Source organism: Eptatretus burgeri, chromosome 17 (genome assembly GCF_056783735.1).
Source record: "Eptatretus burgeri isolate ZD-2024b chromosome 17, Ebu_testis_v1, whole genome shotgun sequence".
In the NCBI taxonomy this organism is placed as follows: domain Eukaryota; kingdom Metazoa; phylum Chordata; class Myxini; order Myxiniformes; family Myxinidae; genus Eptatretus; species Eptatretus burgeri.
In genome coordinates, this window is record NC_140977.1 from 39416649 (window position 1) to 39444289 (window position 27641).

General features: G+C 44.9%; 1 protein-coding gene across 1 annotated transcript in view; it reads right to left on the reverse strand.

Annotated features, from left to right (window-relative positions):
* Nucleotides 1-1727: 1727 nt before the first annotated feature.
* The window catches only part of AFG2A (AAA ATPase AFG2A), a 60166-nt gene continuing 34252 nt past the window's right edge, over nt 1728-27641 (reverse strand). The window contains exons 2-10 of the mRNA XM_085863010.1: nt 20863-20986; nt 17568-17823; nt 12242-12381; nt 11875-12084; nt 11428-11481; nt 11063-11142; nt 9479-9605; nt 2810-2974; nt 1728-2167 (exon numbers count right to left, since the gene is read on the reverse strand). Coding sequence (XP_085719136.1) covers nt 1991-2167; nt 2810-2974; nt 9479-9605; nt 11063-11142; nt 11428-11481; nt 11875-12084; nt 12242-12381; nt 17568-17823; nt 20863-20949 — 1296 coding nt within the window. The 5' untranslated portion in view covers nt 20950-20986 and the 3' untranslated portion in view covers nt 1728-1990. The remainder of the gene's footprint in view (nt 2168-2809; nt 2975-9478; nt 9606-11062; nt 11143-11427; nt 11482-11874; nt 12085-12241; nt 12382-17567; nt 17824-20862; nt 20987-27641) is intronic.

The following is a 27641-nucleotide window of genomic DNA, read 5'->3' on the forward strand; positions in this document are numbered from 1 at the left end:
AAGCTGAGTCTTTGGGCATCTCACTCTCTCACTGCAGGTTGGTCGGTGGTCTTTCTGTCTTCTACCGTCTCCTCTCCAGCCTCGCCCTCCCTGTCTGAGATATGAGACTTATCTCTGTCTGAGATGTGTCCCCCACATATTTGCGCAGGGCGCTCATGGTCCGCCAGCAACCCCTTTCTGGTAAAACAAACCAAAATCACGAATCATTGCTCACCTTCACTCTTTCGCCGACCAACCTGTGGTGATTGAGTGAGAGGCCCAAAGACTCAGCCTCATTGCGGGAGATGCCAATGATCCGAAATGCCTTGGTTTCTACAGCGTGAAGCTGAGAAAGGTGGGAGGCAGGAGCACCAGCCCAGAGGGGAGAGCAGTACTCCATCAGGCTGCGGACGAAAGCTTTGTAAGTAGTCAGGAACTCAGGTGGGCCGAGAAAGGACTTTGCACGATGGAGGGTTCCCAGTCGGCGACTGGCTTTGAAGGCGATGTTTGAAATGTGGCTTTCCCAGAAAAGATTTTTTCCTGCCTTTGGAATAAACTCCCTCACTCGATTCAATCCCACTCTTCCCTCCAGGTCTTCAAAACAGCTGTTCACCTCCACCTCTTATCATCCCCCAACCAAAACCACTATCTTTACTACCCCCGTTAATCCACCCCAAAGCCACATCCTTCAAATTCCGCTTTCCTTTCTGAAAATCCCTGGAGTGTTCATATTGTTTACCTGATGTACCCTACCCCATCCCTCTCCCTTCCACAGATCTCATGTCTCTATTCCACACTGTTATTTCTTTCCCTCTCCCATTCCTCTTGTTGCACGTTCTATGTGTTAGCTTTCATATGAGCCTCGACTTTGTACACAAACAACAAAAAACCCTGTATCTTGGCCGTAAGGTCAAATATCATATAGCCATAGCCATACAAAACCACAAACATCCTTCCCCACAAGGCGAGATTCAATAAACAATTTTACTTTGGGGATCACTGGGGTCATCCACTAACCCCGCCCCTAAGAGTTCTGCTGGAAAACTGTCTCATGTGGGATTTTATCCCACTATTCGCCTCTATTGTTATGGAATGATAAGCCCATGTGCCACATCAGCACTTACTGTAAATATACTGACCAGCAGGTTGGTGCCTACCCAGCAGTCACTCTGTTTAGGCAGCAAGTGCTGGTATGGCACACACGTTCATAGCTCCATCACATTTAAAAGGTCACAGGAGAGAGGGGAGAGGAGAGAGGAGAGAGAGAGAGGGAGACGTACAGAGAGATGGAGAGTTCGAGATCGAGAGATAATTATTTCAGTTTATTGAGTTCTTGATGTAATAACCAGATGGATTTTGAACTCGGAACCATCCATCAAGGTTTCGAGTCTTCAATCCGAGAACCACTCTGAACAGTGGGACCATAATTTTAGTTGTATCTGAAGGTCATCAAATCAGAGGGAGGAGACAGCTACACTCTCAGGGTTTAAAAGTTTATTTTTGAAGAGTAACATTTTAAAGAAGAAAAAAAAAATACTTCCAAAGTTGGAGAAATAACATTTTTATTAAAGAATCCAAAAAGCACAATTTGGTATTTATAGAGGAACAACCACAACATTACTGCATCCCTTGGGTCCATCCATATATCGTCAACTTTAGGCACCCCTCCCCCCTCCCCAACCACACAGAATACTCTGCAATACTGGTCCAAATACCCCCCCCCCCCAACAATAGTTATACAACGCTTTGTGAGACAACCCCTCCATCCGCAATGCTCCGTCCCAATGGGCCACCTGCACCTACCCCTCCACCCAACCCTCCCCCTCCTCCCACATCATGCATTACGTAATACTGAGATAGGCCTCTCCTGATCACCAATCCTCAAAAAAAGGAAAAATAAAATAATTTCACACAACATGTGACAAACAATACAAACTTTCTTCATCAGAGGAAAATGGAGAGGATGGACAACGGCACAAACGATTGGCCGACAGTTTGAAGTCTCGATTTGCTACGCTGCAAGCATACCACAGTCTTTCTGATATTTCTCGTACAAGTCCAATAATTCGGTCGACACACAAGGCCTCACAAGCAGCAGGGCTTGTTCAAAATGGTGCATCGTGACATTTGTAGCTTCGATATCTTCGGTCAGAGCGAGAAGAGCTGCCTCACGACACAATGACGCAAGCTGCAGGAAAAGAAAAGGAAAAAGTGCAACGTTCATTTTGCTTCATGGACGAAGCGAAAAAGGTACTGGACCTTCAAAAAACCGTTTATCGTTTTGAGATATGAAACGGCGAGGCATCAATGTGCGTGCCGTCCCTCGGAAGGACGATAAACTGGGCGTCTCTTCTACCAGCATTAGTTGGTGTATGTTAAAGATCTCACGGTGTCCTTCGCAAGGAGTCGGGCAAGCTATCGCCAACACCCTGAACAAATTCCAAATTCCTGCTTTAACTTCCTGTGTCTGAGTGGCGACCAATCCAGGATTGTCACACTTGCCAAGAAATTGCTTCGGAAGCACCCATGCTCCATAAAAAGGGAGTCCAGGATGATGATTACGATGATGATGATGATGATTATAATAATAATAATAATAATAATAATTAAATCCGTTGCCAAAGCAAGCTTTGCAATGGCCAAACTTAGGATGTGTCACACTTCTGCCAAATGGGTTACAGGAGGCCCAGATTCACGCTTTACTTGAAGAGCAAATGGTCAAATGCACAATCCAACCACAAACGAGAACATCAAATCTGAGCAGAAAGCAGGGAACATGTCGGCCTGTCATTTTAAACAAACACATGAAATGCAATCTTTGAAGCGCTACCTCTGCACCCGAATATCCATCGGTAATTTCCGCCAGGTGGTCGAGAGAGACGTCCTGGCTCGTGGGAATGCTCCTGCAGTGCACACGTAGGATTTCCAGCCTCGCGCAAAGTCCCGGAAGCGGAACATACAGGATTCGGTCAATTCGACCGGGACGTAGCAACGCCTGAAGAATGGACAGGGGTAGGGTTGGGGGAGGGGTGGTCAGGGGGATTGTGAATACGAGTTAATGCAATTTCAATTCTGGAAAAAAGAGAACGTTGTGAGATGATTCGAAGTCATATGCTATGAATCACCTCATGCTACATTTCTTCCGACAAAGGATTTTCACCCTCATAACACCTGTACATGCCTGGTGTTGGCTTAATGGTTAGGGTGGTGGGCTTGCGGTCTAAGGATCCTGAGTTAAAATACCACTTTCCTGTTGAATTAATACCAGGTGGGGTTAACTCTGCCTGTCATCCTTCCAAAGTCGGCAAAATGAGTGCCAGCTTGCTGGTATCTTGTGTCAGAGTGGCGACCCATCTAGGATTGTGCCCAATAGCCAAGGAGACTGCTTCGGCAGCAACAACGCAGTTGTTGACCAACAATGGTCCCAATGGATGGATGGATGGATGGATGGAACACCTGTGCGACAAAATCTGACCCACAATTTACAGGTGTGAATAAGCATCGTCAATGACCACAAGTAAATACGTTTATACTGCCTTTGTCTGAAAATAAGATGGCATCTCCTTTCTGCTTTACTAGCAAACAGCCCATCCTCACAAATGAGAGGCAGAAGAAGCAGGACTTGGAGTACATGTTTACTGCAGCACCACTGTAAAACACACAAACAAACTGGAACGGCACTCAGTAGAGCCCATACCTCGACCAGGCTGAACAATTTACACTTTGAATCCATTGATGGGCTGGATCTGAATTCCGGACCGGAACCAAAATCTCATTGGCTTGTTCTTGTCACCGAACCAACTCATCCACCAAGTTGTCATGACTCGTCCACAACTGTTTGAAATATCATGTTATACATAGTTTTTGACCCCATCTCCCAAAGGTGAAGAATGACTTAAAAAAAAAAAATATATTATTGAAGCTGGAAACGGATCTTCACCAAAATCAAATCATTTCGTCCTTGTCACACACCCAACCTCGACACCAAATTTTGTCCGAATCTGTCCACAGCCTTTTGAGATATCCCGTTCACAGACAAACAGACAGACGGACAGGCGTGAAAACACAACCTTCATCCACCTTCGGTGGTGGAGGTAACATCTTCCCTCTTAGTGATAGTGTGGGGTAATTGGTTGGAGGGATTAAAAGGGGCAGCTAAACGATAAGATAAGATAGGGGAGAGATCGGTAAAACAAGCAGGTTGAAAGAAAACACAAGGGAATATTTTTTTTGTCATACTGGGAATATCAATTCCCAGTATTACAAAAAATTTTTTTTTACAAACAAGGAACACCAAAATCTAATCAGTTCCACATGTCACTCACATGTCACACCCTGTCCACCAAGTTTTGTCCGAATCCGTCCATACCTTTTTGAGATATCCTGCTCACAGACAGCCAAATAGGTAAAACACGTGCACACACGACACGATTTCCCCATCCCCACTGGCCGCTCCCATTAACAATGAACAGGTCTCTTGATCACGTGGCCCCTGCCTTGCATGGCCAGGTTTCTGTGCGTGAAGCACATTCACGAGGAAATCGATGCCCTGTGGTCGCTGGATAAACGGAGTCAATAGACACTTGTAAGCAGCCATTTAATGTCAAGAGAAGAAAGAGCTCTGTCTGGAACGGACAGCATAGCACACCCACCTTTGAGCTGTCCCGTCTGTGTTTGATTCCTGACCTCACGATAAACTGTCATCCTGGTGCTTCGTAAGCACGACACTGAATCTGTCAGTCCGCTGTATTTTGGAGGAGATGGAAAGCTGAGTTTCCTGTCTGTTAGCATTCCCTGGTGGTATATACAGATCCCACAGTACATTTTAGAAAGGTTTGCCACCGTATGCTCGTACCCCAAGGAAATTCTGAACTCTTGCCCCGATCTACGGGAGGAACGGCATCAGTGGCACAATTACATCCCCAGCAAATTGTTGAAACCAGCAACCAGGCACAGCCGATGAATAAGTAGTTCTGTCCCAGATCTCTGTCTCAACCTATGAGGCACTGGTTGTGGTGGTGAAGGCCCACACTCTCGATAAGGTATTGAGGTGCTCACGATGACAAGTCATGAACATTTCCGTGAACTAAGAACTATTCCTGGAGAACATCGTCACTCTGTCGCAAGGTGTAGAAATTTCCACCATGAGCAGCGATAGGAATTAAACCCACAACAATGAAGACAGTACAAGGAGGATTAATGACTCACTCCACCGCTAAACCGTTCAGCGAGGTGGTGAAAAATCTAAACATCCTGTACAGAATTCAAACATGGCAAGTTTTTTTGATTCACAAAGTAGGTTGAAGGAGCATGAAGCATTGAAGACCATAGACCGGTTGACACCACTATGCTTCAATTGTGTTACATGGGAGGGGGAAGAAGGATCCATAGATAGATCATGTAAAGACTTTAACTTGGATTTACTATTGTGTTAGATATTTGTCACATTGTAAAACCTGCACTGAGGGGGTAGTGACCGTCCTTTATAGAACAGAATAGGGGAAGGTTGTGTTGTGTAAAACCTCCTGTAATAGGTGAGGCCAGGTAAGGACGCGGGCATAAAAGGCGCAAAGTGCTTCACCCTTATTATGGACACCATCACAAACTGTTTGGCGTACCACAAGCCTTGGCGGTATAGTCGGTTGCGGAGCCTTGCAGAGGGACAGTATGCTGGAGAATGCAGCACTGCCAACTAGAAGTGGCGGCCAATTATGGGCCGCCATGCAGAAGGGCAGGGTCTCTGTGGAAAACAACTGACGTTAGTTGAAGTTTGGCTTCGGAGGACCAAACATTTCCTTTTCTCTCTCTGTTTCGGCGCCCAAAAGGGAAGAGGCTTTTGGAGAGACGCGTGTGCTGCATTCACAGTCATCGCTCCTCAGCGCCCCTCATCACTACCTGCCATCCTGCATGAAGTGAGCCTGCTCAAGCCACCATCGTGGACCCAGACACCAACTCATGCCTGTCACAAGTCCTCGCTTGGCCCGATGGTTCTCGCCAGTAGTTGGGGTTAGGCCTTATTCTGCCCATGATTTTTGAAAAAAACGGGGGGGGGGACATATTGTAATCGGCTCTGTCCGTTACTCTATCTCCTCCTAAATAGTTGGGCAGAAATTCACCAAACTTGGAAGTTGCGATCACCACATGGCAAGAAGGTGCAAGAGCAGGGTCAAAAGGTTAAATAGCGAAAAATGGAATTACGAGCACATTTCAAAATGAAACTTTGTGTATGCAATCAATATTGGGAGATACATGATATGTGCAATGCGTTTTTGGATTTGATTCCCCGGTCATAGGCAGAGCAATGGGGGTCAGAGGGGGGACTACTGCCCCGAGCACAAAATTGGATGGGGATGCCAAATAACACCCCATCCTTCCCCGAAAAATGCTTTCATTCCCTCATGGTTGTATATAAATTACAGTACAATGGACTCGTGAGAGCACGAGACACAACTTTCCGAACTACGATTTACATTCTAAATTCTGTGGTTCACGTTGGTGGTCATGTCGATGTTTACAAACTCTTTCTATCCGGTTTAACATTTTTCGTAATTACCAATCACCTCCGCACAGTAAACAAATCCGTATTGGTAAATGTGGAGCTGCCAACTGTGTAAATCTCTCGTCTTGTCTAACTGTCTTGTGAATCTTCAAACAGATGAGGTTGTGTGTTCACTTTGTAACACGGAGATTGTCCGTAGGCTGAAGGGATAGAGGGGTTATAATTGATGGATGGTTGTTTCATCATTACATATTGATCAGATCCAGATGTCTCGTGCCACACCAGCCCAATTAGTGATGGCCAGCATCGCGTGTCAGGTTAGTTCTTTAACTTCCTTGCCCACCTTTCTTTTACTTTCGGAATCTTAGATTGGAATCCCCACTTTCCTGCAACTTCACCCTTTTTATAATGTGTGTGGATATCAGAGGATAATCAAAATCGGTGCTCTCAATTTTTTTCTCTCTTTCACGGGGAGAGTTTCCTTCAGCTCGGCCCGCGTGTGTGGGGGGGGGGGAGTTAAGAAAGCACTGGTGCTTGAAGGATCTGGACAGAAGGGTAAACATGGTGAGAAGCCTCACCGAGTGTGTTGGGTTGGCAGGAAGGACTAGGAGGTACGCAGACTCGCCTCGAAGCTCTCTAGCCTGGGTTTGAAATCTACCAGGCAGGTAAACGAGTGCGATTTGGTGGTGTGTCGGTGGATATGAAGACAGATAGATGGTCCTGTTCAATTGCCTGAATCCCAATGATGAACCGGAAGTGACGTTTGGTGAAGAAGATTAGCCATAAAAGCGATCAGTCAGGCCTGAAGTTCCTCGTTCGTTCCTGTCAAGAAATTACAAGAGTTTACATATTGTTTTGTGAGCCTTTTATTTTGGTTAACAATCTTTAATTTTTAGGTTTGAAGTCTTCTGAAATGCCTGGTGTTGGCTTAATGGTTAGGGTGGTGGGCTTTGGATCTTCGGGTCCTGAGTTCAAATCCCACTCAGCTGTTGAATTAATACCAGGTGGGGTTAACTCGGCCTGTCATCCTTCCGAGGTCGGCAAAATGAGCGCCAGCATGCTGGTATACTGTGTCGGAGTGGTGACCCGTCCAGGATTGTGCCCAATAGCCAAGGAGACTGCTTCAGCATCACCAACGCTCTGCACAGAGTATCCTTCAAACAAATCCTCCTCTTCTGAAATCCCTTCCAGTTAAGTTAAGATATTCTAAATTTCATTTTGAACAGCTTCCGGGGCTCTGCTGCTGAGCCCGCGGGGGGGGGGGGGGAAGCTTGGAGCTCTTTCATATGGCCCCCAATATAAATTTCTGACTATCCCAGTGCCTGTGGGACACTAGTATTGACCTTTGGTCCCAGGCGCCACAACCCTAACTACGCCACTGTCACTGGTTCATGCCCCAGGGGATGGGGACTTGGGATCACAGGGGTCAAAATGGGGAAATGTGTTTTTTTTTTAACTCAGAATTTGATATTGGGTCATTCCTAGTGGAACTTTTGAAACCTTTCAACTTTGCTTTAGGTGGGAAGCATGGGGATTTGCAATGGCGCACTATCGACTTCGCTTTCGTTTATCTTGTGCACAAGACTGCGTGTCAGATCATCCTGTCTGTGTGTGTGACAACCGCTTGATCTGTTTCTGCATTTATTGATAGCGTCCTGTCTCCCTCATCCCCCCATTTTCTTTTTGTGAGTAAACATTTTAATGATAAAAAGGGTTTTCCTGCCTTTAGCCTCATGTGCACGAATCGCTGCCAATTTCGGCTTGGATTGGAGCAATCCTTGGGGTTTTGGTAAATAATAGTAGGAATGCAGTAAATTTAAAGATAGTTTCGGCATTTGTGGAGGGATTTGACCATCCCACTCAGATGGTCTGTTTTAACGGACTCCTCTGTCGCGATATTAGTCACGTGGAAAGGGGGGTGAAGGTAGGAGAGGGGTGGGGGTGGGGGATCCATAGCTAGACTGTGGAAAGTGTAACCTGGTCTGTGTGTTTTGAGTAGGTTACGTTACCATGTATCAGGGACCTGTCAGAGTAAGTCATCTTGTAAAATGCGAGGCGAAGGAGGCAGCGTATGTAAATGATACACAGAATAGTCGTGGTAAAATTGTATGAGTAACCACCTCGATTGTTGGCGGGGCCAGGTGAGGACCTCCCATCACGAAAAGGCACATGTGTCACACACTTCAAAAAGGCCGTCATGATCTATGTGCACAAGTCATGGTGGCATAATGTGCTGTGGAGTCCAGAGGCAGGGAAATACTTTTATTTTTTATTAGGGGTGCCCCTTGGACAGGATGGCTCGGAGGAGGACTCCTCCCAGAAGGACGAAGGACAGCCGAGAGAGAGAGTGCACACTGGAGCTCCAGGAGTGCAGAGAGGATGCAGGGTGAGAAAGGAGCACCTTGAGAGAGGATGGAGGGGCAGACCAGGGGGCCTTGTGCAGAGAAGCGGCGAGAGGGTACAGGGTGCACATCCCAAGGTGCTGATCGTTGCTGGCGCTCTTCGTGGCTGTTGTCTTGTATTTGGCTTTACTCGTCGTTGGTTCCCATTAACAGGCTGAATCATCACCTTCCACCCCCACACATCGTACCAAAGGAAAGTTCTCACCTACAATTTCAATATTTGTACTCGTGTGATCTGTAGCGCTCAATGTGGGTTAGGTTTTATTTACAGTATTTCTTATTTCCCTGTAGATAAGTGTCCCCATCTCCCTCTTTGTGTCTGTTCATTCACTTGTACCGTTCCAAATTGCTCATCCCGTCCACCTTTTCTTCCATATTCATTGTAAATATACTTTTGAAAAGGTAAGAAACGTGTTCGATCCATCAATTTCAGCTCATTTGGGTGACCTTGGGGAACAGTAAAGATTCATTAGTAACTGAACGCAGTCAGTTAGAAAGCGTTCGGCCGTTTCCTGGGACAAAGGATCTTGGCGCAGAGGTACCGTGCTAATGGAGCTTCAGATGTGACAATGTCAGTTCAAATCACATGGCTATTTACCTTGTCAATGAGGTCAGGGCGGTTTGTTGCCGCCAAAACGGTGACATCTCGGAGAGGTTCGATCCCATCCATCTCAGTCAGGAGTTGCGCCAATACGCGGTCTGCCACTCCACTAGATCCACCATCACTGAGAAGAAAGATGATGACAACATTGAAATATTAATTTATTTTGGCAATTGTACCCCTTGGTTTATCAATATCACATCACAATAGGTAACCATAATGATGCTGATTTCTAAATGTGGTCATACACAGTACAATTTTTACACGCCATAAACGCCGAGGCTGCTACATGATAACTTAAAACTTCACCCTCTGAACAACGTCACTCATGCGTCCCTCCATGTTTAGACAAAGCGATCGGCGGTACTAAGAGTGGTGGACGTGGTGAGCAGTTCCTCAGGCGGTGAAGAACCTCATCTTTTGTTGCCACCCATTTTAAAACCTTCAAAAGTACGTGGCGGTGGCAATTTCGAGAAAAAAAAAGAGAGAGGAGTTCGAGGTGAGAGATCACTGTGGGCCCAACATGGCGAGCCAGCTGAGCGTTGATACTTGGCAATTGACTCGGTACCTGATGGTCCTCTTTATCGATCGTCATGACATTACGGTACAACAATTTCAGTTGCCGCACTCTCTTGCATGCTTCTGAACATACACGTTATCTGGCTTTTTAATTTTCTTCTTTATGAGATTAGATATTTGAGCTTTTGTATTCCTGCAAATTGTCTTTTTTTTTTTTTTTACCTCCACCGCCGAAGGTTGGAAGGAGGTTATGTTTTCACTCATCTGTCTGCTTGTGAGCACGATATCTCAAAAAGGTGTGGACAGATTCTGACGAAACTTGGTGGACAGGTTGGGTGTGTGACAAGGACGAATTGATTCGATTTTGGTGAAGATCCGAATCCGGATCCGGATCCGGATCCGGAGAGGAGAATTATTTATTTTTAAAAGTGATTCTTCACCATCGATTGGGTCAAAAACGATATGCAGCATGATATTTCAAAAACGTATTGGGCCCCGATATGTTCTCGTGGATCAGGCATTACGCGGCGGAGGCATGCGCTCTACCGAGTGCCCTTCCCGTTGGTTTTATGTAAGTAAATTGAGACATTTAATCAATTGTTATATGCACGAAACAAGATTAAAATTAGTATTATTACCAAAGCAAAGTCATTGCATTTGGTTTCAGATGCAAATCGCTCCACTTCCCATGACCAATCTTCATTGGGGCCAAAATATTCACGTCCTTCTCAAACTGAATACCAGTGGCTTACCGTAACCCACACTTTTCCACACGCTCACAATCTCACGGTGGGGTTTTGAATAAATGTGATAATTTACCGCATCGAAGAATAAACATTAATCGCAAATAAAGAAGGAAAAATGTTGGATATATCAACCAACTGATAAGGATTGGGAGAGGTGGAGGGGTGGTTGGAGCAGACAATTAATTAATGCAATGCAAAAGTAGCATTGAAAAGCAAACTGATCATTCAAATGAAATGACCTCCAAAAAAAAAACCAAAAAAATAAAAAAACCACCAAATTAATAATTTTCATCTTTTATTGGAATGAGAAACTCACCTTGCCCGCTCTCCAGCCAGTGCGTCCAGCTCGTCAAAGAAGAGTATGGAAGGAGACACCGCACGGGCCTTCCTGAACACCTAGCCACAAAACATGCACAGATTACACAAAGCGCCCTCACATGCCCAAACCAGACTGGAGAATTGTGAGAAATCTAAAAAAAATATATAACCAAATGTTGAGACCTCAAATGACTGTCTAGATCTCAAGGTTGCGGAACAGGTGCAAGATTCAATGTTGGCTTGCTTCCTGTTACGCGACAGCTACCAAAAGCACAGATCCCATTCGGGTAGACAATGACTGCTGAGATAAGCTGATACAACACATTTGGTAACATTTTTTGAGAAGTGGTAGCAACTGCTTACTTCTCGTACAGCCCGCTCCGACTCGCCCACCCATTTGCTCAGAAGCTCACCAGCCTGTTGGACAGAGGAATTGTTGTGATGGCAATTCGATATGTAGATAGCCTTTGTTCCTTTTCCACTGCAATCAATAAACTCAGTTGACTGGCTGCACGAACAGCCCATTAACAGCTAAACTGACCAAGCCGAGCATATTTTCACTTTCGTGCGTGATGCTTGAACAATGTACCATACCTTTTACACATTTTCATAAGAGCAAAAAACTCAACAACCACAGCCAGACCAATCAGCCTCTCTGATAGATATTTGCCATTTGTGTTATTCTTGAACCAGGAACTCAGTGATGTGTGTTTTCCAACTCTTGCATGCCGATAAACCCAGCGAGTGCACCCAGCAAGTTTAATCAGCCTGTGCCGTGAAAGCAATCCAGAAATGACGTCCACTCCATACCTTGATTGAGATGAAATTGAGACCACTCTCGGTAGCGAGTGCCCTTGCCATTAGAGTCTTGGAACAGCCTGGGGGACCGTATAGTAGAACTCCTCGAGGAGGACGAATGCCCATGCGTTTGAAAGCTTCTGGGTAGCATCTGGGCCACTGGACAGTCTGCTGAAGCTTCAGCTTCACCTCTTCTAGTCCTCCGACATCTGACCAGGCCACCTGAATGCACCATAACGGAGACAAGAATGTGTGTCCTTAGTAGAGTGCCATTCCTACACTTAAAAAAAAAAATGCAGAAATAATTCAATCTCCCAAGGTTGTCAAACAAGTGGTTAAATTTTTATTTATTTATTTAAAGTTACGCATGAATGCCTACCGGAGGAACATCGAGTGCCACCTCTCGCATAGCACTCGGTCGAACAACCTTGAGTGCTTGTTGGAAGTCCTTCAATGCGATGACGACGTCATCCTTTTGCTCCTTCGAGGAGTTCAGATTTTGACGCAAGGCATTTAGGCCTAGGCAAAGGAACGACACCATCGCTCAAGCAAAACACCTCACACTTCATTTCACTTTGCTGCAAGTGTCCATTTGTCACAAATATGTCACTTCAACTCTGCTGGAATGTTTTTGTTGAAATAAAAGGAAATGCAGACTACTCAGCAATATATCGTTTTTGTCCCTATCTCTCAATGGTGAAGAATCACTAAAAAAAATCCTAGTCGTCAGATCCGGATCCGGGTCTTCACCAAAATCTAATGATTTCTTCCTTGTCACACACCGAACCTGTCCACAAAATCTCACGCGGATACGTCCACAACTTTATGAGATATCCTGGACACAAACAGACAGACAGAAAGGGGTGAAAACATAACCTCCTTCACCTCCGGTGCCAGTGGTAATAATGGTTGAACTTACAAGGAAAACAAGTGAAATCCTTCAATACAGCGCGTGTGGTGAAGCAAATGAGTACACGAATGTTAAAATATGCAATTTATGCTTTTTCAGTTGAAAAACAATTAAAAAGCGTACTTAATATTTAAAATGTAAAAATCTTGTTATTATTGTGAGAAGCACCTTTATATATAACAGAAGGAATGAAATTGTTCGATACAGCGTGGCAGGGGACCGCAAAAGAATGATGGCATAAGAAGAACTTAGCTTTCAGCATTCGGCGATCGGCGCGAAATGCCATGGTGGGCGGAAATGACGTCTTTCGTTCGTTCGTACATGAGGGGCGTGTTTCTTCATTTTTTTTCCGTCAAGCAATAAATTAAATGGTTTTCACATATATAACACATTAGTTTCACAAATTTCCATTGAAATACTCGGGTACTTCCGTCAATTGTCGCCATTTCCGGCGAGGTTACGCACTGCATCTACTGGACGGCCGTCATTGGCTGTCTTGAGGAACGTGGGGGAGGGGGGGACAGGGGACACGGGGGACACCGGAGACGTGGTAGACGTCGGCGGGGACATTTCAAACTCAGTGCAATTGTATACAGTGCACTCTTCTCTTCTTCTTCCTCTTTCGGCTTGCTCCCGCTAGGGGTCGCCACAGCGGACCAACTGTCTCCATTTTGCTCTATCCTCCACATCTTCCATTGACACTCCAACCACCCGCATGTCCGCCCTCACCGCATCCATGAACCTCTTCTTTGGCCTTCCTCTTCTCCTCCTGCCTGGCGGCTCCATCTTCAACATCCTTCTCCCGATATACTCCGTTTCCCTCCTGTGCACATGTCCAAACCATCGCAATCTCGCCTCTCTCACTTTGTCTCCAAACCGTCCTACCTGCGCTGTCCCTCTAATACACTCATTTCTTATCCTATCCATCCTCGTCACTCCCAACAAGAATCGCAGCATCTTTAACTCTGCCACCTCCAGCTCTGCTTCCTGTCTTTTTGTTAGCGCCACCGCCTCCAAACCATACAACATAGCTGGTCTCACTACCGTCTTGTATACTTTCCCCTTCACTCTTGCAGCTACCCTTCTGTCACAAATCACTCCTGCAACTCTTCTCCACCCACTCCATCCTGCCTGCACTCTCTTTTCACTTCTCTCCCACACTCTCCGTTACTTTGGACAGTTGATCCCAAGTATTTAAACCAATCCACCTTCCCCACCTCAACTCCTTGCAACCGCACCATACCACCACCCTCCCTCTCATTTACGCACATGTACTCCGTCTTTCTCCTACTGACTAACATTCCCCTTCTCTCCAGTGCGTACCTCCACCTCTCTCAAGGCTCGATTCAGCCTGCTCCCTACTCTCCCTACAGATCATGATGTCATCCGCGAACATCATGGTCCATGGAACTCAGTCTGATCTCGTCCGTCAACCTGTCCATCACCATTGCAAACAGGAAAGGGCTCAGAGTCGATCCTTGGTGCAATCCCACTTTAACCTTAAACCGGTCCGTCATTCCTACCGCACACCTCACCGCTGTCACACTGTCCTCATACATATCCTGCACGATCCTCACATACTTCTCCACCACTCCCGACTTCCCTCATACAATGCCACAACTCCTCTCTTGGCACCCTATCATAAGCTTTCTCTAAATCCACAAACACACAATGTAACTCTTTCTGGCCTTCCCTATACTTCTCCATCAACATTCTCAAAGCAAACATCGCATCAGTGGTGCTCTTTCCTGGCATAAACCCATATTGCTGCTCACAGATCGTCACCTCTCCTCTCAACCGAGCTTCCACTACTCTTTCCCACAACTTCATGGTGTGGCTTAACAACTTTATCCCTCTGTAATTTCCACAGCTCTGCACATCACCCTTATTCTTGAAAATCGGAATCAGTACACTTAATCTCCACTCCTCCGGCATCCTCTCACTTTCCAAGACTTTATTAAACAATCTGGTTAACAACCCCACTGCCATCTCTCCTAAGCACTTCCATGCCTCCACTGGTATTCCATCTGGGCCAACCGCCTTTCCACTTTTCATCTTCTTCATAGCAGTCCTCACTTCATCCTTACTGATCCACCCCACTTCCAGATTCACTATCTCCACCTCTTCCAACCTTCTCTCTCTCTCATTTTCTTCATTCATCAGCTCCTCAAAGTACTCCATCCACCTTCTCAACACACTCTCCTCGCTGCGTCAGCACATTCCCATTTGCGTCCTTTATCACCCGAACCTGCAGCACATCCTTCCCAGCTCGGTCCCTCTGTCTTGCCAATCGGTACAAATCCTTTTCCCCTTCTTTTGTATCCAACTTCTCATACAGCTCGTCATATGCCTTTTCCTTGGCCTTAGCCACCTCTCTTTTTGCTTTTCGACGCCACTCCTTGTACTCCTGCCGACTTTCTTCATCTCTCTGACTATCCCACTTCTTTTTAGCCAACCCCTTCTTCCTTATACTTTCTTGTACTTCCTCATTCCACCACCAAGTCTCCTTATCTTCCCTTCCTCTGTCCAGATGTCACACCAAGTACCTTCCTAGCTATCTCCCTCACAACTTCTGCTGTCGTTGCCCAATCATCCCACCCATCTTTACCACCATCCAACGCCTGTCTCACCTCCTCCCTAAATTTCACGCAACAGTCTTCCTCCTTCAGCTTCCACCATCTGGTCCTTGGTTCAGCCCTCACTCTCTTCCTCAACCTCACCTCTAAAGTCATCCTACAGACCACCAATCGATGCTGTCGAGCTACACTCTCCCCTGCCACAACCTTACAGTCACTAATCTCTTTCAGGTTGCATCTCCTACTTAAGATGTAATCCACCTGTGTGCACTTTCCTCCACTCTTGTATGTCACCCTGTGTTCCTCCTTCTTCTTGAAATACGTATACAATGCAATTGTATACAGTGCACGTGCTGTAATAAATAAAGAATCTCTTTGGCCTATATTTTTATCATGTGCACACACACAGAAGGGAGGGGTAAGAGTATTAGACTTGTGTAATTATTTTTATTCGTCATAACCATATGACCCCTTTCCAACCTCAGTATATTGTATTACTATTGATGGCGTACTACTAGTAAGCTATCCCAACCAATAGCTGGGACAACCTTTGCTCAATGGGAGTAACAAAAAGTACTTGTTGGAAAAGCAAAAGAACAGCTGAAATCAAGGATTATTTTAATGTATTGTTGTGGATTTTCGCCCGTCCGGCGTGCGGGCGACCGCCTTTAGCCCGATTGTGGCCGCACGCGCCCACCGAACGAGCAATCTAGTCGTAGCTTCCGGATCAACGCCGAAACCCAGCTACGGGTTTTGTTAACCACATCATAAACCAGCCAACTCTTCTGTCCACGCGCTACAGGGTCAATCGCCGAATTGTCGATATACCTAACTATTCGCGCAGACAGAAATACCAGGAGTTTATACCTCAATGGGACCTGCACGAAAACGAGCCACTTAAGCAGCTCGTTCCGTATGTGATTGCTGAGCGGTTATATATCGCCAAGTCCCGTCGGACCAGATGTACATTTTATCGGCTTACAAACAGCCAGCTAATTATTCCGAACGCTCCATGACAGTCAATGTGAGGAAGGGACGCAACGAGCAGGTGACATTTAACAATGGGGATATTTATTTCCATACAGGCAATGCAATGAATGGGGGGATGGGGAAAAAGACACGAGCAAAAACCTCCAGCTGAGTTCTATTATGAAATGTAAAGCAAATACAACACAGGCACTTAAGTTTCCTACTTGTTAGATGGGCCCACAAACTCTCGTACGCACACACACACACACCCAAGAAATGGTGGCTGATGCCTTTAATAAGGACTTCAACTCGGAGGGACAGATGAGCTGAAACCCAGAACCTATCTTGAACCTCTCCACCTCTTGTGGTCTTCAAGCTGTTCGGACCCGGGCTCCAGCGAGAGAGAGCTGGATCCAATCGCCGTGAGCCGAGATCCTTCCAGAGCTCCAGCGAATCCTCTCGCGCTTCTGAACACGTGCTGGTCAGACGAGGCGCCGATCCTTCCCGTCGATGCGTCGCTTCCCCGAAGAACCACCTCCAAGATGAGGCCAAGGAGTCGCACCAAGCCGGAAACCTACCGGAGAACAAAGAGCTCCGCGAACCAAGAAGAGCCAGCCGAACGACGAAGTAGAGCGCAAAACACGCGCGACTCTCGCAACTGGCACTCCTCTCTCGATGAACAACCGACAAGCTCGAGCCGAGCAACCAGCTCAACTCTCTTTCGATGACCAAAGCAGCCGACTCTCTTCGACGAACCAAGCCAGAGCCCAAAAAGCGAACAGAGCCAAGCAGAACCCGAAGGCCTGCTGAAAAGCCTTTTCCCTAACCTGAGCCAAGCAGAAGCAAGAAGCTCTCTCCCAAGCAGAGGATCAATTCCTCATCCTCCTCCGCCCCTCCCCCGCTCCCGGTGTGACTCATCCCCTCGTGCCCGCACAACCGTGGGTGGGAGGGAGTTATTGACGTCATGAATCACGGGACGGGAGGGCTCTTCTTCCTCTTCGCAGAAGAGGGGGGAGGGCCGTCTTCCTTTGTGTTGTGATCGCTCTCTAACTATTAAATTAAATCACAGCGCATTTAATCGATTTCTGCTCATTAAACAATGGAAGGTGAGCTATCTATAGAACATGCACTTATCGACATAACTGAGCTAAAGGAACCTGAATGATGAGTGCGATTGATTTCCAAATTCGTAACAGTATATTTTTCAAATAGCATTGTAAGAATACATAAATACAATTGAAGAACCGTACCCGCTTCCCGGCAGAGTGCTGATAAGTCTGCTCCAACGTATCCGTGAGTGCAAGAAGCGATGTGCTGAAGGTCGCACTCGCCTATTGAAGTCGAAACGTGTCGTAGCAATCGTTGCAGGATGTCCATGCGCCCGGTGGGTCCAGGTACCCCGACTTCTATCTCACGATCAAAGCGGCCTGGACGACGGAGTGCAGAATCTACTGCCTGAGGCCTATTAGTTGCTGCAAGGACAATAAGTTGGCCCAACGTACCTTCCTGCAAAACACGTCCATTCTTTAATCAGACTCGGTGGTATACTGCGGTTAGATTATCTACTCAGCCTGGTAGGCCGGCAGTTCGATTCCGACCCAGCCTAATTCTAATAAAAACCTTAAAAACGTTTCATGCCGATTCCTCGGTTGACACTCAGCATTGAGAGGATAGAGCACAGACAAACCCCTTGTGTTAGCATCCCCTGGGGGAGAGAGATTTCTCCATAAAAGTGCTCCGCACTGCCAAGTGAGAGGAGAGCACCACCATCTTGAGTGTTCCGGGAAGTTACTTCTCCAAGGTCATGGGAATGTTAATCTGGTATCAAGTCTTGTGTTGGCTGCTGTTTCTGTGAACATGCGAGTGCGTTGATGTGTTTGTGTGACAGCTTTTCAATGAGCCTTAGAAAAAAAAAAACCCTTCAAAATAAAAATAAATAAATGAAACATTGAGAAGCAACAATTTGGTGCAACCCCCCACAAAATGTTAATGATTTGCATGAAAAACAAATCACGACCTGCCTCACACCTTGTTCAGCTTGATGCCATGAAAACAAAGGCCTTCAAGATCATTGGAATCTCCTGCGATTAACTTGAGTCCATGGGCCTATCACTTTCACATATCAGACAGTTCGGTGGTCTCTCTGCCTTTTACGGCCTCCTTTTTAGTCTTACACCCTCTGTTCCTTCCGTGCTTTGTCCACCGCACCACCACCCAGGTTCCTGCAGGGTGCACGCAGTCTACAATCAACCCTCATCTGGTGAAACGACCAAAATCCAGAATCACTTCTCGTCCCCACTCATTTATTCCTTTTTCTGTTTTTTTTTTTTTTTACACCTGTGGAAGCAACTTTCACATTCTTACCCCCATATGTTCAAGACAATTATTCACCACCATCTCAGATCATCCCCCATCCAAAACCATGATCCTTTCTATCCCCATTCACCTTCCACAAGCTCACCTCTTCCAAAGTTTCCAGTTTTTCCTTTCTGAGGGTTTGCTTCTGTATCCATGTTGTCCACCCAATATGTCCTCCCATAGCCCTTATTCTTCCCCACATCCATTATTCCTCCAAGTCTTCTTCTATTTTGTCCATCAACTCTGCTGTTGGTGTGTTTTCCCCCCTCTCTTTCTCCTGTTCCATTTGTTCTGTTACATCCTAATCCGTTCTATTTTTAGCTCCTCCACGAGCCTCGACTTTGTACACAAAAAAATTAATATAACAAAAATAACTGTCCAATAAACGTGCACCAAAACCAATTTATAATTATCCTCTGCAGTTTTCTTGCTCATACATATGTTGTGTGAAAGCCGAATTCAGAACAAACATTCGATTCACCTGTATGCTCTCTGGATTATTATAGCATCACCAAAACCATTACACCGTCAAGGACGTCAGTCAAAAAGGAACCTTATAAATGTTCAAAATTCAAAACGTATAGACCCCCCCCCCCCAAATGAGCGCAGATTTTGATGTAGTCAATACGTTTTGGTACATCACTGGTGAACAATATTGTGGTCAAGTTTCATCAAAATGATGTCCAGAGTTTCAGAGAAGACGGCAAATACTGTTACGTTTGAGGGGGGGTATGCATTCAAAGGGTAATTAGGATGTTTAATTAGGTATGCCATGCTGTTTGAGTGTACCAGGATCTCGATGTAATAAGTAGCAATTCAGTGGTGATAAGTTGTCTAGTAAATGTCCATTTCTTCAAGGGGGAAATGATAATTGTCACGTAATTAGATAGGGACACGGGATAGGGTAAGTGTGTCTGCGTAAACCCCTTTTAGTAGTCCCTGGAGGCTGGCCGTGACGTCACAGGACAGTGCTGCGGATGGCTACGCCCCGTGATCACGATTGGCGGAAGGCGACGGCGCAGGGCCAATAAAACGGCTCGATTGGAAGTGACGAGGACGGGAGGATAAAAAGGTTCTGTTCGGGGTCGAAAAGAAAGAGGAAGAAGATCGGGACAGAAAGACCGTTTTTTTGGGGGTGGAGGTTGTTGTGCTGGGAGCGTGCCTGTTGTTGCGCTGATTCGGCCCTGGTTTCATAGTGTCTTGTAGCCTTGCTGAGCCTCGTGCCTCACCTTGGTTGGCTCTGGGGTTCTGCTGGCTCGGAGTACGGGGTCGAATGGCGGGCGGACCTGCCTCCCTCTCCTGCTCGCAATTTGGCGCCAGAACTGGTTCCCTGGCGGCTGTGAGCGGACTTGGGCCAAGACCAGGAGGTCGACAGCACCACGGTTTCTCCTGCCACCCTGACGAGAGCAAGGCCAGCTCGTCCGACGCCAATCCAGGGACTGTTGCGTCCACATCACGGTCCAGCCTGACCACCAGGAATAGCTACGTTTTGTGTGTGTGTGTGTGTGTGTGTGTGTGTGTACCTGGCGCCTTAGAGGGTTTGAGATTTGTATATCCATTGGAACTGTTTGTGTTTTCCCCACGCCCGAACCCACACCACCATCCCGTCGAATCGCCCCGGATCTCTCTTCTTGCCGAGTCTTGTTATTTCTGGTTAGAGGAATAAACGTTATCAACTCAGTGAAAAGAGACTCGTGCCACCTTCCTCGTCCCGTTTGCGGTAGAGCGATTAGAACCGCCATCTTTGGGTTATAAATAAATAAACCGCCTCCATCGTTTCGGCTCATTCTACGTTAGCGGGACAGTTAAAGTCCCGTGGACGTCACAATACCTACGTTGGGGGGGGGGTCAACCCCCCACCCCCCCATAGACCCCTTTAATGAGTGAAGATTTTGATGTAGTCGATAAACTTTGGTACATCATGGGTGATGAAGTTTGTGGTCAAGTTTCATCAAAACCCTGTGCATAGTTTTGGAGAAGAGAGAAAAATACCTATTTTGGGAGGTTAGTTTTTCGGAAGATGAAGAACTTTGTGGGTGAGTTTATTTACAAGCAGTTCTGGACAGTTCGTGTTGGCATTTGAGGTTAAACGTTAATATTGGTCGACAAAGAAGTTTTACTTGGTTGCTTGCGTTTTTCTGAACCATCTTACCGACCACAGATCAAATATTTTCTGCTCAAACTTACGGATCCGATGCCGTCCATGAGGATCAGAAGTGTTGCAACGATACGCTTTTCCACCTCTCCCTGCAGGCCATCGCGCTTCGGGCACATGGCGTCCAACTCGTCAATGAAGATGATTGCTGGGCAGCTGAAGGCGATAACGCAGCAGTGAGCGACCATCGAGTAGTAAAAAGGCAATTGAGAAGTTAATGACATTGTGAGGGATTAACAACAACAACAACAACAACAAAAAACATTTGTTCACAGTCCTATCTGATTGTTCTTCTTCATCATGAAAGCAACTTTGAAGGCTATGCCACATGTTGTGATAATTACCGATTTCACGTGTGTGCATATGTTCTTATTCTTTCCTGTGCAGTACAACATCATTGGCCGAGGATGCATCTGTGCCGTTAGGGCAGGAATTTGTAATTTGTTCAGGGTGCTGGTGATAGCTCGCCTTCTCTTCGTGAAGGACACCGTGGGATCATTAATGCCCACCAACTAATGCTGGCAGACGGGACGCCTATTTAACATCAATCCGAGGGACGGTACGCACACTGATGAATCGCCTGCCTGTGAAACAGATGGATGGCAGTTTATAGTTGGGTCGGGATTCAAACCCAGGCTAGACAGCTGAGAGGCGTGTGTGCGTACCTCAAGGCCATCCCGTCAGCCCTGTGTGTGTTTTCACGTTGCATAAATAACAATAAAGAGACCTTTATCGATAGTGAAGTCAATAAATAAATATTACAATGTCAAATAAATGAGGCACCGGAACAAACAAGAAATACCCAAACACATATCTTAGGATCTACTTCACCGTACTCTGATATAGCGATGAGCCACCGTATATAACGGCACCATTCATTTCCCCCTTGTGGGTTAGCGAGGAGGAACAATTCTGGCCTAAGTAATTCTTGAACCGGCTGGCCAGGTCTGATGTTCAACTTCGGCAGGAAGTTGTTCAGGGTGTTGGCAATAAATCGCATATTGTTCGGGAATTGATGTAATGGGATGTTTAACGTCCATCAACAACCTCAGTTCTTACAGATGGGTTCTCCAGCGCAATGTTCTCCCGATGGACGGCACACACATTGACGTCCTGCATGCGAAACACCAGGCTGGCAGTTTATAGCCAGGTGAGACAGCTCAAAGGTGAGTGTGCAGGTTTATTAATTTTACACTGCCATTCATACATTCCTTCTTGGATCAAGGATTGTCCTGTGAAGTTGACCCTTTCTTGTTAGTGTCGGTGACTGGTTCAGAAACATATGACAGATGCTGTGACGAAGAAATACAAGGCAGATAATAATGCAATTTGTGTAAAAAGTCAATAATCTTTGATAGGAACAGCAATCTCGTGATTGTTGCATAAGGTTAAAAAAGTGGCGAGAATGGAGGAAAGAAGGGGGAAAGGAGGGGGTGGGAAGGGATGTAAAAATGGGTGGATAAAGGAAAGAGGAAAGGGGAAAGAGGAAAGGGGAAAGAGGAAAGAGGAGAAAGAGAAAGAGACTGCCATCTCGTTCAGAAGAGCAGTTTTTTTAGAATAATTTTGCTGAAATAATGGCTAAAAATTTTAATACTTTCCAGATGACCCGTGAACCTGTTGGGTTCCCATTTACAGTGGCTGATGAAAAGAATCATTTCAAAAAAAAATAATAATAAACTAGAACTGCCACTTTATAACTGCTGGCAGTGATGACCGGGTACCCAGTCCGTCCGCCTTTGATACAACATGGGACTTTCTGCAGATGACAGTCGCAAAGTTTCGCATTCATCGGGAAAGTGGTTCCAGCAAAAAAAACATTATTGAAGAGTGATACAAACAGAGGCCTGCTTCGATATGGCGTGGGACTGAAGAGCTACGAACCGGGCAGCACAAAGCATTCAATTTCGTTATGACTGGCTTCCAGATTCAAATAATTAAATAATTCTGGCTCCCAAACCATGTGACCGATCAGGTTGAAATTTTAAACTTTTGTTTCGGATGTCACCTGAATTATAAATGTGACGTTTCGCATATATAGAGGCAGCGGTTGCAGAGTAAACATTAATTAATATTTATCCTTCAATCCAAGATGGCGGCCAAACCATGTGACTTGTGATGTCATAATTTGCACCACGTGTGCAAACACGATGGTGGATGATAACTGCAAATTTTCGCTTCTCCAGGTTAAGCAGTTCCAGAGAAAACATTATTTAATATTTTTCTTAAAACCAACATGGCTGCCAAACCCTGGGCCCGATCCCGTTGAAATTTCAAACCCTCATTCCGCATGAGCATTCCACCATAAACTTAATGTTTCACATTTATTGATGCAGTAGTTCCAGAGTAAACATTAATTAATATTTTTCCTTCAATCCAATATGGCTGCCAAACGTTGCATCGTACCTCAAAAGGGGGTGGGAACTTTTTATTCGTCATGGAGAGGCGGTCATAGTGGTCAAGTTTTGCCTGGATCTGTTCAGCCGTTTCAGAGAAAAAGACGTTTGAAGATATTGTTTTTCAATCCAAGATGGCTAACGAACCATGTGACCTATGACATCAGAAATTCATATTCTGCTTCCAACTGGGTATTGGAACACGTTTGTGAAGTTTCGTGTTAATCGGTAAAGGTGCGTTTTTCTATCCAAGATGGCCGCCAAACCATGTGACGTGTGACGTCATAATTTTTACCATGCGTGCATACTGCCCTCTCGATGATAATTACAAATTTTCGATTCGTTTGGTTAAGTGGTTCCAGAGAAAACATTATTTAATATTTTTCTTTAATCCAAGATGGCGGCCAAACCGTGTGACTTATCAATTCGAAATTAACAAACTTATATCCCCTACGTGTCCCGAATATAGTTCTGAAATCTGCCCTTCATCCGATCAGCGCTTCTGGAGAAGAAGATGTTTGAAGGTTTTAGGGTTTTTTCAAGATGGCCGCCAAACCATGTGACCGATCAAGAACAAATTAACAAACTTGAGAAAGGACCTCATGGGGAATATATGTGTTAAGTTTCGTCTTGATCTGTCTTGCCCTTCTGGAGAAGAAGATTTTTAAAATTTATTCATTTTCAATCCAAGATGGCTGCCGAACCTTGTGACCTATGATATCATAAATTTAAATTCTGCTTTCCATCGTCGACCCGAACAAGTGTGTGAAGTTTCGTGAAAATCGGATAAGGTCTATTTTTCTATCCAAGATGGCCGCCAAACCATGTGACTTCTGAGGTAAAATTTTTTTACCATGTATGCAGACTTGAGGGAGGAAGGCAATAGCAAATTTTCGCTTCGATGGCTTATGAAATACCAGAGAAAACATTATTTAATATTTTTCTTAAATCCAACATGGCGGCCAAACCATGTGACCTATCACTTTGAAATTAACAAACTTGCATCGCATACATGTCCCGAATATAGTTGTGAAATCTCGCCTTCATGGGACCAGCGCTTCTGGAGAAGAAGATGTTTGAAGGTTTTAGGGTTTTTTCAAGATGGCCACCAAACCATGTGACGTATCAACAACAAATTAACAAACTTGAAAGAGGACCTCAGGAGGAATGTACCTGTAAAGTTTCGCCTTAATCTGCCTCGCCCTTCTGGAGAAGAAGATTTTTTTAAAAAAACACTAAAAAACAAGATGGCGGCCGAATTACGTCATCGATGACGTCAAAAATAACATTTTTGACGATGAATTTTGGTGTAGATGACGCTCAGAATTTTTCAGATTTTTCCTATATGGCGTTCTACTTGACGAAGTTTCACCGGTATATCGCTTCACCTATGACGTCACGAAAAATCACACGTGTTCCCCATAGGGAGCTTAGTAAAATGTATCAAACGAAAAATTTTTCCATTGCACGGTTTCCGAGATACAGATGTCCAAAGTTTATCGCTTTTTTCAAGATGGCGACCGTACCACGTGACCAATGACGTCATAATTATAACGTGATTGTGCTATCAAAAAAGATACATACTATGGTGAAAATTTCCTGTCGATCGGACTTAGTGTTCCAGAGAAAATGATTTTTAAAGCGAAAAAGGGTGCAAATTGCCGGCGGAATAATAATAATAATAACTAGAACTGCCACTTTATAACTGCTGGCAGTGATGACCGGGTACCCAGAAGTGTCCGCCTTTGAGACAACTGATACAACATGGGACTTAAATCATTGTCGCAAAGTTTCGCATTGATAGGATAAGCGGTGCCAGAGAAAACATTATTCAATGGTGATACAAACACAGGCCTGCTTCGAGACGGCGCGGAACAGACGAGTTACGAACCGGGCAGCACAAAGCGTTCACTTTCCTTATTACTGGCGAACAGATTCAAATAATTAAATAATTCTGGCTGCCAAACCGTGTGACCGAACAGGTTGAAATTTTAAACTTTTGTTTCGCATGTCGGCTAAATTACAAATGTGAAGTTTCGTATATATAGAAGCAGCGGTTCCAGAGTAAACATTAATTAATATTTATCCTTCAATCCAAGATGGCGGCCAAACCATGTGACTTGTGACGTCATAATTTTCAGCACTTGTGCAAACACGATCGTAGACGATAACTGCAAATTTTCGCTTCGCAAGGTTAAGCAGTTCCAGAGAAAACATTATTTAATATTTTTCTTAAAACCAACATGGCTGCCAAACCCTGGGCCCGATCGCGTTGAAATTTCAAACCCTCATTCCGCATGAGCGTTCCACCATAAACTTGATGTTTCACATTTATTGATGCAGTAGTTCCAGAGTAAACATTAATTAATATTTTTCCTTCAATCCACGATGGCTGCCAAACGTTGCGTCGTACCTCAAAAGGGGGTGAGAACTTTTTATTCGTCATGGAGAGGCGGTCAGAGTGGTGGAGTTTTGCCTGGATCTGTTCAGTCCTTTCAGAGAAAAAGACGTTTAAAGATATTATTTTTTAATCCAAGATGGCTGACGAACCATGTGACATTACAAATTTAAATTCTGCTTCCAACTGGGTATTGGAACAAGTTTCTGAAGTTTCGTGTTAATCGGTAAAGGTGCGTTTTTCTATCCAAGATGGCCGCCAAACCATGTGACGTGTGACATCATAATTTTTACCACGCATGCACAGACAAAGGTAGATGATAATTACAAATTTTCGATTCGTTTGGTTAAGCGGTTCCAAAGAAAACATTATTTAATATTTTTCTTAAATCCACGATGGCGGCCAAACCATGTGACTTATCAATTCGAAATTAACAAACTTATATCGCTTTCCTCTCCTGAATATAGTTCTGAAATCTCCCCTTCATTGGGCCAACGCTTCTGGAGAAGAAGATGTTTGAAGGTTTTTGGGTTTTTTCAAGATGGCCGCCAAACCATGTGACCGATCAAGAACAAATTAACAAACTTGAGAAAGGACCTCATGGGGAATATATGTTTGAAGTTTCGTCTTCATCTGTCTTGCCCTTCTGGAGAAGAAGATTTTTAAAATTTATTCATTTTCAATCCAAGATGGCTGCCGAACCTTGTGACCTATGATATCATAAATTTAAATTCTGCTTTCCATCATCGACCCGAACAAGTCTGTCGATTTTCGTGTAAATCGGATAAAGTCTATTTTTCTATCCAAGATGGCCGCCAAACCATGTGACTTCTGAGGTAAAACTTTTTTACCATGTATGCAGACTTGAGGCGAGAAGGCACTTGCAAATTTTCGCTTCGATGGCTTATGAAATTCCAGAGAAAACATTATTTAATATTTTTCTTAAATCCAACATGGCGGCCAAACCATGTGACCTATCACTTCAAAATTAACAAACTTGCATCGCATACATGTCACGAATATAGTGCTGAAATCTCGCCTTGATTGGACCAGCGCTTCTGGAGAAGAAGATGTTTGAAGGTTTTAGGGTTTTTTCAAGATGGCCGCCAAACCATGTGACGTATCAACAACAAATTAACAAACTTGAAAGAGGACCTCAGGGTGAATGTACCTGCAAAGTTTCGCCTTAATCTGTCCAGCCCTTCTGGAGAAGAAGATTTTTTTAAAAAAACACTAAAAAACAAGATGGCGGCCGAATTACATCATCGATGACGTCAAGAAAAACATTTTCGTCTGTTATTTTAGGCGTAGATGATGCGCAGAATTTTTCAGATTTTTCCTATACGGCGTTCTACTTGACGAATTTTCACTGGTATATCGCTTCACCTATGACGTCACGAAAAATCACACGTATTCCCGATAGTGAGTTTAGTAAAATGTATTAAACGAAAAATTTTTCCATTGCACGGTTTCCGAGATACAGAGGTCCAAAGTTTATCGTTTTTTTCAAGATGGCGCCCGCACCACGTGACCAATGACGTCATAATTATAACGTGATTGTGCTATCAAAAAAGATACATACTACGGTGAAAATTTCGTGTCGATCGGACTTTGCGTTCCTGAGAAAATGATTTTTAAAGCGAAAACAGGCCGCAAAATGCCGGCGGAAAAATAATAATAATAATAAATAAACATAAGAAAAACAATAGGGTACCCTGTACTGACAGGGTACCCTAACTAGAACTGCCACTTTATAACTGCTGGCAGTGATGACCGGGTACCCAGTCCGTCCGCCTTTGATACAACATGGGAATTTGTGCAGATGACAGTCGCAAAGTTTCGCATTCATCGGGAAAGTGGTTCCAGCAAAAAAACATTATTGAAGAGTGATACAAACAGAGGCCTGCTTCGATATGGCATGGGACTGAAGAGCTACGAACCGGGCAGCACAAAGCGTTCAATGTCCTTATTACTGGCGAACAGATTCAAATAATTAAATAATTCTGGCTGCCAAACCGCG